At 38.1% G+C, this 16,666-nt stretch overlaps 2 protein-coding genes across 5 annotated transcripts in view; one reads left to right on the top strand and one right to left on the bottom strand.

Moving 5' to 3' along the window:
- LOC133578338 (calcium/calmodulin-dependent protein kinase type 1D-like) overlaps positions 1 to 8,657 on the bottom strand; it is a 26,171-nt gene extending 17,514 nt beyond the window's left edge. Inside the window, exons 1-2 of one of the 3 annotated variants that reach the window (XM_061932694.1) lie at positions 8,530 to 8,657; positions 473 to 581 (exon numbers count right to left, since the gene is read on the bottom strand). In XM_061932694.1, the coding sequence (XP_061788678.1) occupies positions 473 to 558 (86 nt within the window). In that variant the 5' untranslated portion in view covers positions 559 to 581; positions 8,530 to 8,657. The other 2 variants (XM_061932693.1, XM_061932692.1) reach the window with 2 other exon arrangements.
- Positions 8,077 to 16,666, top strand: part of usp48 (ubiquitin specific peptidase 48) — a 32,572-nt gene continuing 23,982 nt past the window's right edge. For both annotated transcript variants that reach the window (XM_061932691.1, XM_061932690.1), the window contains exons 1-8: positions 8,077 to 8,786; positions 9,174 to 9,294; positions 11,364 to 11,505; positions 14,352 to 14,479; positions 14,564 to 14,688; positions 14,782 to 14,890; positions 15,082 to 15,215; positions 16,042 to 16,127. In XM_061932691.1, coding sequence (XP_061788675.1) covers positions 8,653 to 8,786; positions 9,174 to 9,294; positions 11,364 to 11,505; positions 14,352 to 14,479; positions 14,564 to 14,688; positions 14,782 to 14,890; positions 15,082 to 15,215; positions 16,042 to 16,127 — 979 coding nt within the window. In that variant the 5' untranslated portion in view covers positions 8,077 to 8,652. The remainder of the gene's footprint in view (positions 8,787 to 9,173; positions 9,295 to 11,363; positions 11,506 to 14,351; positions 14,480 to 14,563; positions 14,689 to 14,781; positions 14,891 to 15,081; positions 15,216 to 16,041; positions 16,128 to 16,666) is intronic.

The following is a 16,666-nucleotide window of genomic DNA, read 5'->3' as shown; positions in this document are numbered from 1 at the left end:
GTAATCCTCCTTTTTCATTGTCCCATTTACTCTCTGTAAAGCACCAGTTCCATTGGCAGCAAAACAGGCCCAGAGCATAATACTACCACCACCATGCTTGATGGTAGGGATGGTGTTCCTGGGATTAAAGGCCTCAATTTTTCTCCACCAAACATATTGCTGGGTGTTGTGGCCAAACAGCTCAATTTTTGTCACATGGACAAAGATAAGACCTTCTGTAGGAAAGTTCTGTGGTCAGATGAAACAAAAATGTAGCTGTTTTGCCACAATACGCAGCAATATATTTGGAGGAGAAAAGGTGAGGCCTTTAATCCCAGGAACACCAGACCTACCGTCAAGCGTGGTGGTGGTAGTATCTAAGTCTAAGTGTTCCAACCAAAAATTGTATCCATCCATCCATTTTCTACCGCTTGTCCCTCATTCAATAAAATTATCAAAATTTACATAAATCAAGTCTCCTTTTTGTACTTACGATCCCATCTTGCCTATGAAGTCAAACACATCCTTGATGTTATTTATGGGTTTCTTCCAAGTGCAGACGATCTCCTTCCGCCCCATGGCTCTGACGTTACCGTAGACTCCTGAAACACATATGGCATACATTTGAATCATTTTTATTTTAGGAGGGGAGTGTTTATGTATTTGCTCTAATATTTTGACTTATATTGGTTGCTCTTTTTGTAGTGATTGTTGGGTGCTTGTACACTTGTTTCCCCGTGCATCCACACAACAATTCTGCTATTAATGGTGTTCATAGCAATAAACACTACAGAGCATGGAGTGAGATTGTTTGTTTATTCATTATTTACATATAAAAATGAGTTTTAATGATCACCATTTAGCCCTGTTTGTGTTTACAAAATATTAGTTTGGTTTTATTTAAGTTAAGTGGATTCAATATCAGCAAAAACTAAATTATATGGGCTTGCATGTAAAATTTGATAAGATATCTGCTGATACAAGCAGTCCTGCAGCGTGTTTACTTGTGCAAAGCTGGACAGCCAGTTGACATCTAATGTCCTCCAACGAGCACACAGGATTGGTCTTTTCTTGTATTTTAAACAAGTCATTTAGAAAAGGCAAACATGGTCGGCTATAGGCTACTTGGAGCTACCAGTTACACAACAGCTAAGCACACAATACATAGCAAGTGTTGTTCACTAAACATAAACAATATTGCAGTCTAAAACAGCACATTTGTCAATATAAACCAGTATAAAATAATTATAGTTGCATATTACTTACACATACAAAGGCTCCAAGGCAGAAAGAAGCATATTAGAAAGTATCCAGTAACAAACTTTCCCGCATACTCAAATATACAGCATCATTAGCTTAACTTCATGAATTATTGTGACCCCGAGGTGCTACCAAAGAAAATTACAACTCTATTTCAGTATAACAATAGCATAAGTCGATTTCTAGACATTTAACAATAAATAGGTTAGTGTTTTTCATACCTACCATTGTTGTCTGTTTGACTAATTTTACTTGATGAAATATTTTCTAACATTTCACACTATAAAATAATAAAGGTATGTATGATTTGTATGGATATCATATTGGCCAATATTCATGGCTTTAATATCGGTATCGTATCTGAATTGAAAACGTTGTATATCAGGACACCCCTGATTTAAGTTCAGTTGTTTTTCAATTTGTGCATTTCACAGGGATTGTTTTCATTAGATCCTGAAAGCTAACATTACAAAAAAAAAATATTAAACAAGTTTTGAAATACACATAATTATATGTGCGTTTATTGAGCCAGAGTATTGTTTTGTTGTGTATTTTTTTCGTTCATTGTAACATGATACATCATAATAACATTAATTCCAGGTAATGTACAAGACTTCATCGATAGTGAAAAATAAATACATAAATAAATAATAAATAAATGGGTTGTACTTGTATAGCGCTTTTCTACCTTCAAGGTACTCAAAGCGCTTTGACACTACTTCCACATTTACCCATTCACACACTGATGGAGGGAGCTGCCATGCAAGGCGCTACCAGCACCCATCAGGAGCAAGGGTGAAGTGTCTTGCTCAGGACACAACGGACATGACGAGGTTGGTACTAGGTGGGGATTGAACCAGGGACCCTCGGGTCGCGCACGGCCACTCTTCCACTGCGCCACGCCGTCCCAACATAAAAAATGTTTTGAAATACACATAATTATATGTGCGTTTATTGAGCCACAGCATTGCTTTTGGTGTGTATTTTTTTCGTTCATTGTAACATGATCAGTGTTGGGACTAACGCGTTACAAAGTAACGCGTTACTGTAACGCCGTTAGTTTCGGCGGTAACTAGTAATCTAACGCGTTATTTTTTTATATTAAGTAACTCAGTTACCGTTACTACATGATGCGTTACTGCGTTATTTTACGTTATTTTTTATGTAGTATCGGCTAGAAACTGAGGATCTGATCGTGTTTTATGGCAGCGAAGCAGAGACGTGCTTCTGATTCTTCCTCTGCGCTCTCTGTGTGTGTGTGCGGGTGTGGGGAGGTGAGGTGAGGGGAGGGGAGGGGAGGGGAGGGGGGTGCGCAATAATAACCGTTGGCCAACAAAAAAGTAACCACAGAACACTATACGACTATACGGTATAGTGTTCTGTGGTTACTTTTTGGTTGGCCAAGCGGACGTGACGGCAGGCTGTCCTCACTCAGGTCCGCACGGACCTGGAGGGGCGTGCCTTAAGTCCGGCTGGAAATCGGGAGAAATTTGAGAGAATGGTTGTCCCGGGGAGAGGCAAGTATGAGATATTCTCCCTTCTTTTCTTTTGTCGAGCACAATTTAGTTAAATGTAAGTTGTGTCTTGGATCAAAGATCCCGTCTACTGCCCAAAACAACAATTCAAATCTGCCTGGTTAGGCTCTGTGTATGTCACGTGTGCCTTCCTTAGGTGAAGCCAGCTTTACAGCTATGTTGTTGATTGATTGATTGATTGAAACTTTTATTAGTATGTTGCACAGTACAGTACATATTCCGTACAATTGACCACTAAATGGTAACACCCCAGTAAGTTTTTCAACTTGCTTAAGTCGGGGTCCACTGATTCATGATACAGATATATACTATCAGATATATACTAACATCATAATACAGTCATCACACAAGATAATCATCAGGGTATATACATTGAATTATTTACAATCCGGGGTGTGGGATATGGAGGGGGGGGGGGGGGGGGGGGGGTTAGGTGTGGTTGGTATCAACACTTCTGTCATCAACAATCAGCATCAACAATTGCATCATCAGAGAAATGGACATTGAAACAGTGTAGGACTGACTTGGTAGGATATGTACAGCAAGTAGTGGACACAGAGAGAGAGATCAGAAATTATAAGAAAAAATGTCTACATTTGATTATTTACAATCCGAAGAGGTATTATGTGGAAGGGAGGGTGTTAGTTTAAGGTTGTAGTTGCCTGGAGATGTTCTTTTAGTGCGGGTTTTGAAGGAGGATAGAGATGCCCTTTATTTTACACCTGTTGGGAGTGCATTCCATATTGAAGTGGCATAGAAAGAGAATGAGTTAAGACCTTTGTTAGTTTGGAATCTGGGTTTAACGTGGTTAGTGTTAGTGTTATTATGCTGTTTGTTACTTATGTATGTTATGTTGCAGCTATTTAAAATAGTTTTGCCAATTTGTTCTGGCCTGAAATAAATTGGCACTTTGAAACATATCTTTGTCTTTGTGTGTTGTATGTAGAGCACATTGCTTAGCAGAGTTCAGTGATGCAAATGCATGTCAAGTTGATCAACAGATTGTATTATTCTCCAGTGCAATAACAGTACTGAAATGAAGGCTAAAAGGGCATTAATGGGAGCTTTAAAAACAAAAAGTAGAAGAAGTAACTATATAGTTACTTTTCACAGTAACGCATTACTTTTTGGTGTAAGTAACTGAGTTAGTAACTGAGTTACTTTTGAAATAAAGTAACTAGTAACTGTAACTAGTTACTGGTTTTCAGTAACTAGCCCAACACTGAACATGATACATCATAATAACATTCACTTCATCGATAGTGAAAAATAAATACATAAAAAAAGTTTTGACGTTTATTGAGCCACAGCACTGCTTTTGGTGTGTATTTTTTTCATTCATTGTAACATGATACATCATAATGGCTGGAAAAGGAAGGCATTAAAGTTTTTGCCAATATTGATAAAATATGCCGGCATACTAACACCAATGTAGTGATTTAAAAAGAAAAATACTCTATTGTAACATCTAACTGAATAATCTAATAGAAGTTACTGTCTATACTTCCGGCAAATGTATAAAGCCTCGGAATACACTGACTTGATGATTAGAAAAATAATCTTAAGGGTAATGCAAATATTAACAGTGTACCAATGGAGTCTTCATTGGCCCTCAAAAGCCATTTTCGTTACATAAACGCTTGCATGTCGGTGCCTGAGGTCAGTCAGTCCCAGCTGGGCAAAGCGTCTTTCTATCAGTTGCACAACACTTAAAAACACGGAGGATTAAAGCGGTAAATAACGACACATCCTCCGACCTCTCCATCCCACACTGTCTGACGGATTAACTCTTGATTCCATGACAACACAAACTGGGTCGCTTTTTAATCCTGGTCTTGAAAAGTGACTGTACTCTGGACAACCAAAATGATTCATTTAAATTGTTTAGCCTATTAATGTATTCAACAAAAATTCAACATTTATCCATTTATCCATCGTCTTTCAAAGAAATACTCATTCCATCTGAGATTATATTGGGGATAGTGTATTTAAATTCTCTAAACTACATTATTTCATTACTATATATATTTTTCAGAATTTCAAATTAGTCTTTGATTTCTGTTGTGACGTGTTTTGTAAAATATTATAATTGTAAGGACAAATAAAGTTCTAAAATATAGTACAACTATTTTACAATGTTTTTTATTAGTTTGCAGAATTCTGAGCAGGTCGACGTCCAAATATGCGTACAAAAATCATTCAAAATTAGTTAAGAATTGTAGTCTCCTCATATTTGTAGAAATAATAGCATAATGATTAGGTGAACAAGTAAACAAATTGATTGTTAGTGAAAAGAAAGTAAGTTTTACCTTGTGGAGCGGTGCAGAAAGAGTTGCGTTGGTACGTACCTGAAGCCAGTCTGATGCAGGTGGACTTCACAGCAAGTTAGAAAGGGGCGTGGCTTAGTCCATTCATTTTCGCAGGGACATGTTGCGTTCAAAACAATTCGAACCTCGGATAGTTTTTTTCCTACACACATTTAAAAACGATTTATTTTTTTATTAGGAGTTCGTAAAGCCAATTGATAATAGATTGAATTGAATTATGAGTCCATTTGTAATCATTAACTTTGTACCAGAAAATAAGCATTCGGTTTATTATTATATTTATATATTATTATATTTACAAGTGTAGTGGCTGGAAAATGAAGACATTAAAGTTTGTGCAAATATTGATAAAATATGCCGGCATAATAACACCAATGTAGTGATTTAAAAAGAAAAATACTCTAATATCTAACCGAAGAATCTAATATATATATACTATACGGCAAATGTATAAAGCCTCGGAATACTGAGTTGATGATTAGATAAATAATCTTCTTTTTAGATATAACGTATATAATAAACACTTTATAGTTATTTTGAAAATGTAATTTTGTTTATAGATTATATGCAATCTGTTGTTGTGTTCCCTAATTTGAGGGTACATAAATGAAGGTATGTGTTGCTGAGCCCGACCTGGACATAATCTGGACTGGACCTGGTTTTAAGAACCCTTTAAACAATCTAATTTCATTGACAACCTGGTCTGGTGAAGATAATGTCCTTTATTTAAAAAAAGTAATAAATAAATAAAAAACATTTTCTTGAACAAAAAAGAAATTAAAATAAAATACATAGAACTAGTAATTAATGGAAATGAGTACAATTAACTGTTAAAGGTTAGTACTATTAGTGGACCAGCAGCACACACAATCATGTATGCTTCACGGACTGTATCCCTTGTCTGTGTTGATATATATTGTAGGAACTAGTGATGGGTCCGGTGTTGCCAAAAGTTGAAAAAACAATAATAATCGTGTTAGAGGAGTTGTGAATGAATGAAATATGAAATCCGTGCTGCAGTCTGCAGGTGTACCTAATGTTGTGGCCCAGCAGCGACTGCAGCACGGATTTCATATTTCATTCATTCACAACTCCTCCAACACGAACATTATTGTTTTTGCACTTTTGGCTTCTTATTAAATAACTTTTTCAAATACATTTAATCTTGCACGTGGAAACTTTAAGTGTGGGCTTTAGTTGATACAACACTCCCGTCAGGGGGTGCATTCTACGCCGGGGGTGCATTATCCGGCACAACACCGGCAACACCGATGCATCGACGCATGCGTCGAGCTCATAGAGCAAAACCCTGTGTCGGTGTGCGTACCGCTTTTAGAAAGTCACGTGACCGATCATGAGCTGTTTCGGTCACGTGACCGATACGCGAACTGTGTCGCACTGACGCCTCCTCTGTGCCCTGTGAGCGGGTCTTCTCTTCAGCCGGTGAAATAATAACTATGAAGAGAAATCGTCTAAATTTTTTAATAAAAATGTGTAAAAAAAAAAAAAAAAAAATTCCCAGTCCACAAGCATCCTCATTCACAACATGTTCTCTTAGATTTCCATGTTATGATACATGTTCACATTATTTATCGACTGTATCTAAAAAAGATAAAAATATTTTTTTATTTTAATGAAGATATGAAATAATCTTAAATGAAATACAATGACTTGGTTTATATTATTGTATATACTAGGTCAGGTGGTTCTCAACCTTTTTTCAGAACATTATTTTAATTCAAGTACCCCCTAATCAGAGCAAAGCATTTTTGGTTGAAGAAAAGAGATAAAGAAGTAAAATACAGCATTATGTCATCAGTTTCTGATTTATTAAATTGTATAACAGTGCAAAATATTGCTCATTTGTAGTGGTCTTTGTTGAACTATTTGGAAAAAAAGACATAAAAATAACTAAAAACTTGTTGAAAAATAAACAAGTGATTCAATTATAAAAAATAAAGATTTCTACACATAGAAGTAATCATCAACTTAAAGTGCCCTCTTTGGGGATTGTAATAGAGATCCATCTGGATTCATGAACTTAATTCTAAACATTTATTCACAAAAAAAGAAATCGTTAACATCAATATTTATGGAACATGTCCACAAAAAAATCTATCTGTCAACAATGAATATTGCATTGTTGCATTTCTTTTCACAGTTCTTTTTGACAGACATTTTAGTGAGGGTCAAACCATCATGGCATGAGGGAAACTCTGGGTTTTTGGAAATTAATGGGATAGCCTACTTGATTTGATGTTCAGTTTATGAACTTACATTCATATTTTGTTGAAGTATTATTCAATAAATATATTTATAAAGGATTTTTGAATTGTTGCTATTTTTAGGATAGTTTTTAAAAATCTCACGTACCCCTTGGCATACCTTCAAGTACCCCCAGTGGTACGCGTACCCCCATTTGAGGAACACTGTACTAGGTCATAAAATCAGTGTCAGTTGAATCGGTCCATAGGTTGCCTGTAGGGATTTTTAATGTCCAGCAGATGTCAGTATTTAGTGACACAGTATTGACACAGTATCAATACAGTTTTGCAATGTGTCGAAACGCTTCATGACGCCTCATCAACCCATCACTAGTAGGAACCAGAATATAAATAACAGAAGGAAACAACCCTTTTGTGAATGAGTGTTAATGAGTGAGAATGGGTTTAAATGGGGGAGGGAAAGTTTTTGGGATGGTGCACTAACTGTAAGTGTATCTTGTGTTTTTTATGTTGATTTATTAAAAATTAAAATTAAAAATAAATAAATAAACACTTTATTGTTTTCTGTGGACCATAATTAATAATTGGAAGTGAGACTGGTTGCTTTAAATTGATGGAACATACAAACATCGCTGCCAAGATTGTTATTGTAAAAGTGTGAACATTTTATTGTTGTAAATGAAACACAACTTTTCAGAATTCCGACATAATAAAAAGAGCCAGAGGCGCTTCCTCTGGCCGTGACGTCACTTACTGACGTCATGTGGATTTTAAAACAAGCAGCATTGTATAGCCATACATAGAGAAATGGGCGTTAAATCTAAAATTAACGTCAATAAAGTGTAAAAGCACACGAAATAATTTGTGAAGCGAGGTTCGATGTTACTTGGCGATATTTTTATAAATTGGTTAGCTTTACATAGCAATACATACATGCTACAACGCTGGTCGTCCAGAGCCATGCTACGTGTTAGCATGCTAGCTAGCCAACAGTGGAAGCAGGGCACTTCGCACTTTTGATGCTATCCCGGCAAATATGTCGTCGTTGTTAATTGTGTCAGAGCGATATTTTGAGACAGTACAATGCCACTAGTGTACTGTATATAATTGTTCAGCCGTCTTTACTGGCTTAGTTAGAAAGCGCCACGCAGCTAACGCTGGTAGGTTGCTTTGACAGTGATCGCCGTGAAAGCGGGCAATGACCTGCTAGGATGCAGTTAGCTTCTGTTAGCTGGCGGGTTTAGCACGTCTTCATTCTTCATGACAGAGCACTTTTGTCCCTCAGCGCCCGTCCACGCTTTCGGTTAACGTTACGTTTTAGGGACAATGGCGCCCCGCTTACAGTTGGAGAAAGCGGCTTGGCGTTGGGTGGAAAGTGTAAGACCAGAAGAAATCAGCCAGGAGCACATCGAGCTAGCATACCGCATCAGTCTTCCGGCCTGCAAGAGAGGAACCTGCAGGTACTAACATTTTGTTTGTGGCGGAATTTTTTTTTATCAGTAGTCGTTTTAAGTCTCGCATGGATGTGTGCTTGTACAACAACAGCTTGTTTTAGTTTTTGCATTCTTTCCAATTGTCGTAGTGGAGGATATGTCACTCTATAATGCGACATTTCATCAAATGACATCAATAAACATCACTTCAGCCTGTTTAAGAATAATGCACAAGTATCACATATTGTTGACGTGTTACACTGTTTCTTGTGGATTATCAACATGGAAACGTATTTTCGATTATGTGCCATATATTTACGTTAGCTACTACTGTTTCATTGTTGGGTGTGTATTCATACTGTGATTTGTCATGTTGTGTAAAATGTGGTTTGTACTCATGCTGTGACTTTTCAGGAGGAACTGCAAAGGAAATCCCAACTGTCTTGTTGGTATTGGTGAACAGGCGTGGCTTGGAGACATTGATGAAAATGCTTTCCACAATATCGATGATCCAAATTCAGAGCGTAGGGATAAGGTACTTTTGTCACCACTTTAATTCTTTTTACTCTGTTTAGATACTTGATCCTGAAGCGAAATCAAACATACAGTAGCGCATAGGGTGCACGATGTAGGTGACATACAATATAAATGATATATATTTGGCCGGCAAGAAAGCTTTTGTTACTATCATCATATTATGATAACCAATCAAAGTTCATTTATTTAGCCCTAAATCACGAGTGTCTCAAAGGGCTGCACAAGCCACAACAACATCCTCTGCTCAGATCCCACATCAGGGCAAGAAAAAACTCAACCCAATGGGATACAATGAGAAACCTTGGAGGGGACTGTAGATGTGAGGACCCCCACCCCTGGGCGACCGGTGCAATAGATGTTGAGTGGATCTAAGTTAATAGTGTGAGAGTCCAGTCCATAGTGGGGCCAGCAGGGGATCATCTTGAGTGGAGACAATTCAGCAGCACATAGACGTCCCCAACTGATGCACAGATGAGTGGTCCACCCCGGGTTCTGAAATTGTTAACTATTAATCATCTCTACGGCGGAAATTTAAGTACGTTTCAAAAGTAGCATTATCAGTGGAGGACAAAAAATAGCTAAACATTCTATATTACTTACGCTGTGTAGTGTATGGTGTAGGAGCAAACAATAAGCCATGCTAACTGCTAAACTAGAGCTCTTGAATGTACAAGCATGTGCAATGTCCGCAAAAACCCGCGTTTTTAAACATTCATTTTGGCATCAAAGTATCACTTGCGCGTTTTTTTAATGAAACACCCAAAAAATAATCTCTAAACAAAATGTGTTGAATGATCGCCTCAGCTGCAGGTACTCGCCGTACTGAATTGCAGGACAGGGAGACGATCAGGTGCGCCGAGACAAGCTCGTTCGTTAGCATAGTTAGCATAATCTAGTTATCTTACGAGTCGTTGTCTGCATTTGCTCTCCGAGCCACGATTTTGACGGCTTTCTACTTTACTGCTAGTCATATTTAGATGATTACAATTCAGACACTGTTGGTTCCGAACCAGTTGTAGTTCTAAAGCAATTATTATTAGCCAGCGAGAAGGTATATTTTTGACGTTATGGATGATAAAAAGAGGTCACAACACCGGATGTATATTACCCAAAGGGGAGTGGCTATAGGATAGAGTTGCCAAATGGGAAACGTTTTCTAAGCTCTTTGCATGAATGTTATAGAGTTTTACATTATATTTTCAACTATAATAATGTTATTAAATTATCTACTAAAACATTCTGTGGTACATTACATGGGACATGTAAGTGTCAAAAAGACACCTAATATGAAGGTAAAATATAGTGTACAAATGCACCCAATTGCAGGAAATGTAGTCTAGTTGAGTTTCAAAATGTTCTTTTAGGTCTTGCGTGGCAGCACTTCGTACCGATAGAAATGTTGCTCTTTTTTTCTGAAAGGATGCTCGCATGCCGGAATGTAAGCAGAGATGGGTGGCTCAATACAAATATTGACATTAACAATACCAAGTACTATGGATTTAAACAAGGACCAATAGTAGTTTTTGCTCTCTTTTTCTCAAAATATTGTATGTAATATAAGGAAATCACTTAAATATGAAATTTATATTGTTCCATGGATCGATACTCAAATTTGTAGTATCACCCTAAAACTAACGTGAAGTATCCAAACAACAGAAGAATGAGTGCTTATTACATTTTAACAGCTGTGTAGATAATACCATGTTAAAACAAAGTAACCAGATATTATGGTGGATTAACAAGTAATTGATAGTTGTATAACCGTAAATAACGTAATGTCACTACATACACGTCAGCAGCTAAATTAGGAACCTTTGTAACTAATTTTGAAATAGTTCTATTATCATTTATATGCCAAACAATATATTGTGATTTCTATCGTTATCGCAGGAGGCTGCAATATGTAACGCAATACGAATTTTAAATATTGCGCATCGCTAGTAGCATATTAGACAGAACAATAAACAATCCATTTGACCAATTGATTGTTCGGTAGCCTATCAGTCCTGGTGATTGTATTGCAAGAAAGAGGTTTGAAAAAGTTACTTTGTTTCTGTCTCTCCTCAGAACACATTTGTTGGTTTGACCAATCTTGGTGCAACCTGTTACGTCAACACTTTCCTGCAAGTATGGTTTCACAACCTTGAGTTGCGGAGGAGCCTCTATCAGTGCTACAATTCCAGAGCACAAGAGCATAAGACAGAAATGGGTATGACTAATTGCTTTAATTGATTGATATTCTTTCTCATGGATGCTGTATGATTGTATGTTACACAGTCTGACAATCAGGGCTGCACAGTACAGCAAACAATGTCGATCATGATTTCAATTTTCAGAAATCAGATCATGGATCTATGTAACAATTTGTTCACACACATGTTCGTTTTGTAGACAATGTATTTTTCAACTACTGTCTTTCTGGTGGTTGCTTTGATAAAATAATACAAAGTATTATAGGATCTGTTTGCATTATTAAGCTGCAAAAAGTGCTGACCCCTCCTGCTCCTGACTGATGCAAACGGCTAGGTTTTGTAAATACACTGTCAGCTCTTAAGTCCTCACTACTTGACTATGCTGTAGGCGACTGGAGTGGTACATGAAAGAAGTCCGAGCATCCTTTCTTGTATGGCTTGCCACCCCGTCGATCTTCAGGACTCAACCGGTCGATCGCAAAATTATTAGAAAAAAAAGTAATAACATGACATCATTGACACCCCCACACAGAAAGTGACCAACAGACACGCCAACAGGCACTCATTTTAACCCCTGAACACACACACCCGCATGCCTCGCCTCTCCTTAGCCTCGCATCCTGCCACTCTCAACACCGTGGCCACACACCCCGAGCACGGCTGCACACGACACCCACTCGACTGACTGTTGCAACACATCAGACTTTTTCCAGAATCCAACATTAAACAGTTCTTCCCTCAACCACGACCATCATCGCTCACCTGCGTCTGGACAAGCCAAATAATGGAGTCTGTGAATGTTGCTCTAAAGTACACATTTTGTGTTATGCGTTATGTGTTGTGTGTGTGTGTGTGTGTGTGTGTGTGTGTGTGTGTGTGTGTGTGTGTGTGTGTGTGTGTGTGTGTGTGTGTGTGTGTGTGTGTGTGTGTGTGTGTGTGTGTGTGTGTGTGTGTGTGTGTGTGTGTAAAACCCGCCAGGTTGACAGCTGACGTAGGACAACCATGTGACTCGCGTCCCCGTACCTTATGTAACCATAATATGAACACATTTCCTACTATACAAAGACTATAGGCTTCTACAGCGGAGGTGCCCAAAGTGCGGCACAGGGGACATGTCTGGCCCGTTACTCGTTTGTCACTCGCCTTAGGCACATTACAAAAAACTAAACAAAAACACCAGCAAAAATTGGAAAAACACCAAGAAGCAAAACGAGAAAAAGCCAATGTATATGTATATATTAGGGGTGTAAAAATGAATCGGTACAAACCGATAAACAATTTTAACTTTAGAGATATGGATTAACCAATTTTATTTTTAGAGATATGAATACATCATTTGGCAAGCCTCTGGATCGATCTATGTATGTAATATGGCTTGGTCGATGTCCGGTTGGAAAGTCGTAAATCGGTTAATTGTGGATCTTTTACAAAATATGGCTGCTCTAATCTTGCGAGATTTCTGTGATGACGTAATACGCGAGTACAGTTGTCGTTTGTCACTGACGACACAGCAACATCCATCCATCCATCCATTTTCTACCGCTTATTCCCTTTGGGATCGCGGGGGGCGCTGGAGCCTATCTCAGCTACAATCGGGCGGAAGACGGGGTACACCCTGGACAAGTCGCCACCTCATCGCAGGACAAGTCGCCACCTCATCGCAGGGCCAACACAGATAGACAGACAACATTCACATTCACATCCACACATGGCAGACAGATTGACTTACCGAAAGAACCAATCACAGACCAATCCATAAATTCTTGTGCTTAAATCTAGCCAACCACGGAAGGCACCACACAGTGTAAACCAATCAGAAGCAACGTAAGGCGGGTCTTTTTCGTCTTTAATTTTTTACACACACTTCAGCGCAGTGCTGTCAACTTGCCGACTTTCTCACTAAATCTAGTACCTTTCCAACTCCTCTTCTTGACTTTCTTTCTCAAAAGAGACTAGTGACAAATCTAACAACTTTTTCTGGATGTTTGGAAACATGAAAGCATCAACACTCCATTGTTGTCAACGCACAAGCGGTGCTGCTGTGATCCTTTCCTCTCAGGCGGTCCCCTATCTACTGAATGTCTGCTCATAGACCGCTTGCCAACAGTGTGCGAAAAAGTAATCAGAGCAAAGGGTGGCTATTTTGAAGAAACGAGAATGTATAACAAGTTTTCTGTTATTTCACCTTTTTTTGTTAAGTACAAAACTCCATGTGTTCATTCATAGTTTTGATGCCTTCAGTGACAATCTATAATGTAAATAGTCATTAAAATAAAGAAAACGCATATGAGAAGGTGTCCAAACTTTTGGCCTGTACTGTATATAAACATACGGTAGTTGGCGGAGGGGTAGATCTTGATTTGGTTTATGACTGAGAACAGGAATCTTAGGCTCGAAAAGGTAGTGTCCACTGCTTTACTGGATATGTAACACAAAGACATAATTTCACAGAAAAAACACCACATTACCCTCGTAGAAAACTAGTGTTAACATTGGCATCAATGTGCCCATTATTCTCTAATCGCTATAATCGGACAATTATTTGGTTGGACCCTAGTTGACATACCTGTATTGCACTGAGCAGCCTGGACAGACCTAATTGTGCCTAGTACCGAATTGTGTCTAACTTGTACTCATGCATTGCAGAGACATGCAATTTGCTATCATTACTCAGCAATAACTTCCATTTCGTCTTCGCCATTACTGGTAACCCCTTTGTGGTGGCTACGTCAAAAAGCACAAGAAAAAGCAAAAGCTTTTCTGGCATTAATCCTGGTTATGTTTTGAAATTGTCTGCTGAAGTCATACAGTATGTTTTTAGGTTTCTGACGTTTAATCCTGACAGATATGTTGTCTTTTTCAGATTATGAGCCTCAGTCCATTTGTGAACATCTGCAATATCTGTTTGCACTACTACAGAATAGCAACAGGAAATACATTGACCCTTCGGGGCTGGTCAAAGCTCTTGGCCTGGACACAGGGCAGCAGCAAGTAAAACAGCCTTGACTCGCACTTGAACTGTATTAGAACTCTGCAGGCTTCACAAAGCACTCACTGCAGACTTTACTCTCTCAGGACGCCCAGGAGTTTTCAAAGCTTTTCTTGTCCCTTTTGGAGGACACACTGTCGAAGCAGAAGGACTCCACACTGCAAAATGTCATTCAGCAGCAGTTCTGTGGACAGTTCTCCTACGTGACTGTGTAAGGAAAGAAATGTCACTATTTAAGGATGGATTGTTTACGCCAACATACAAAAAGTAATTTTTTTGCAGTGACTGTGTTGTCATTTTTAAGATGTAACCAGTGTGGGCGATCGTCTGCGCTGCCGTCCAGATTCTACGAACTGGAACTGAACATCCAGGGCCACAAGAACCTGACAGAGTGTGTCACGGAGTTCCTGAAGGTGGGTTACTGTGGTATGAAGGAATGCAAGTTGTTCTTGTAGTCGTGTATGGTGACAATATGTAATACAACATGGACACAGACTTGCAGTTTTACCACTGGGGAAGATAATACAAATGAGTTGAGATTTGCATTATTTTTGTAAAGGTGGAATGGATTCAATGCTAACAATTTGTTGTTTCTACTTTGAAGGAGGAGAAGTTGGATGAAGACAACCGTTATTTCTGTGAGAGCTGTCAGAGTAAACAGAGCGCTACCCGGAGGATCAGACTGCACAGTCTTCCTCCTACCCTCAACCTGCAGCTCATGCGCTTTGTCTTTGATAGGTTTGTCACAGCTTTCCTCTCTGCCATGCAAAACACAGATACAACTTTGTGAATATTAGCGACAACTCAACTGAAAGCAGTCTCTGCGTACAGGCGTGGCTCAAATAGTTGCTTGTCTTCTGCGAAGGAAAGTAAAAGCCAAAATGGTTGAAACCGACAAAATTCAATACCAATAAAAGCTACAAAGTCTATAGGAGACAAATCATACATATATTTTTAGCAAAACATATGCATACAGAGAAAATAAGGGCTTTGCTACTGTGAAACATTTAAACTTGCTTATCTTACAAGGCTGCACAATCTGAAATCTTAAAACCATCAAGTCATTCTGCAAACAAAAGCATAATGCAGCGTCAGAAAACTTGGTCTCATTTACTTGTCATAAGTCCTTCAACAGGATAACGACCCAAAGTACTCAAGAATGTTCAACAATTAGACTACTCTGAAGGCTTCTTATATGAGCTGTGACTTCAAAAACATTTGAACATCTGTGAATACTGTAGAAACACGTAGTCTGGAAAATACATCAAACCTGACAGAGTAGGACACATTACCCGTGGACAGGTGCATAATTCTCATATAGAGTTACAGGAAGCGCTTGATTGCAGAAATTCAAAAGGTTCTGTAAATAATTAGGTCAATAGTGCCATCATCTTTGTCCAGGCCAATTTCATATTTTATTTCTCTTTAGCTCTCCTGAACCACAACTCAAATGCAATGTCTGATTTCCATTCCCTTACTTTTAGCACATGTGTTTAAAAGTTGAAATATTGATGTATTTTGTTAGCTACCTGCTTAGTGACCACTTGTTTGATCTCGTCTCTAGACAAACCGGCCACAAGAAGAAACTCAACACCTACATCAGTTTCCCTGAGCAACTGGACATGGCGCCTTTTTATGAAGTTAAAGAAGGTGCTGAATTACCAGTAGAAATGCATAGCTTTTGTATGCTCTGCTGCTTGTTATTGTGTCTTATGCACCTTCATAAGCAGACTACACACTCGTTAAATACCAGAATATTATTTCAACAATCGGAAAAAGTTAGAGAAGATTTTCAGAGTGTTTAATCTTTAAATAAAATGAGTAAACTCTTTTTAATTAACCTTTAAAGCAAAAATTATAACATACTTCTATATTTTCCCAAGTCTCTATACATCTTTAGGCAGGAAAAAATATATTTAAAAAAAAAGCATGCATTTCTTCAAGGAGTTTGAAATATCCACTTTGGTGGACACTATACATCAAAAGGTTCAATGCATGAAATACAAATGTATGAAATTAGACTTATAACAAATGTATCCTACTCATACTGTTAAATGTACTGCAAAAACATTGAGCCTTTTGACTTTTGTTCCCAAATATGATAGCACTAATATTACAAAATATTGCTACATTCTAATAAAAAACATTTACATTGTAATCAGGGGTGAGACAATACATTTATCTTATGA

Source organism: Nerophis lumbriciformis, linkage group LG38 (genome assembly GCF_033978685.3).
Source record: "Nerophis lumbriciformis linkage group LG38, RoL_Nlum_v2.1, whole genome shotgun sequence".
NCBI lineage: Eukaryota > Metazoa > Chordata > Actinopteri > Syngnathiformes > Syngnathidae > Nerophis > Nerophis lumbriciformis.
This window is presented reverse-complemented; position numbering and strand designations above follow the sequence as displayed.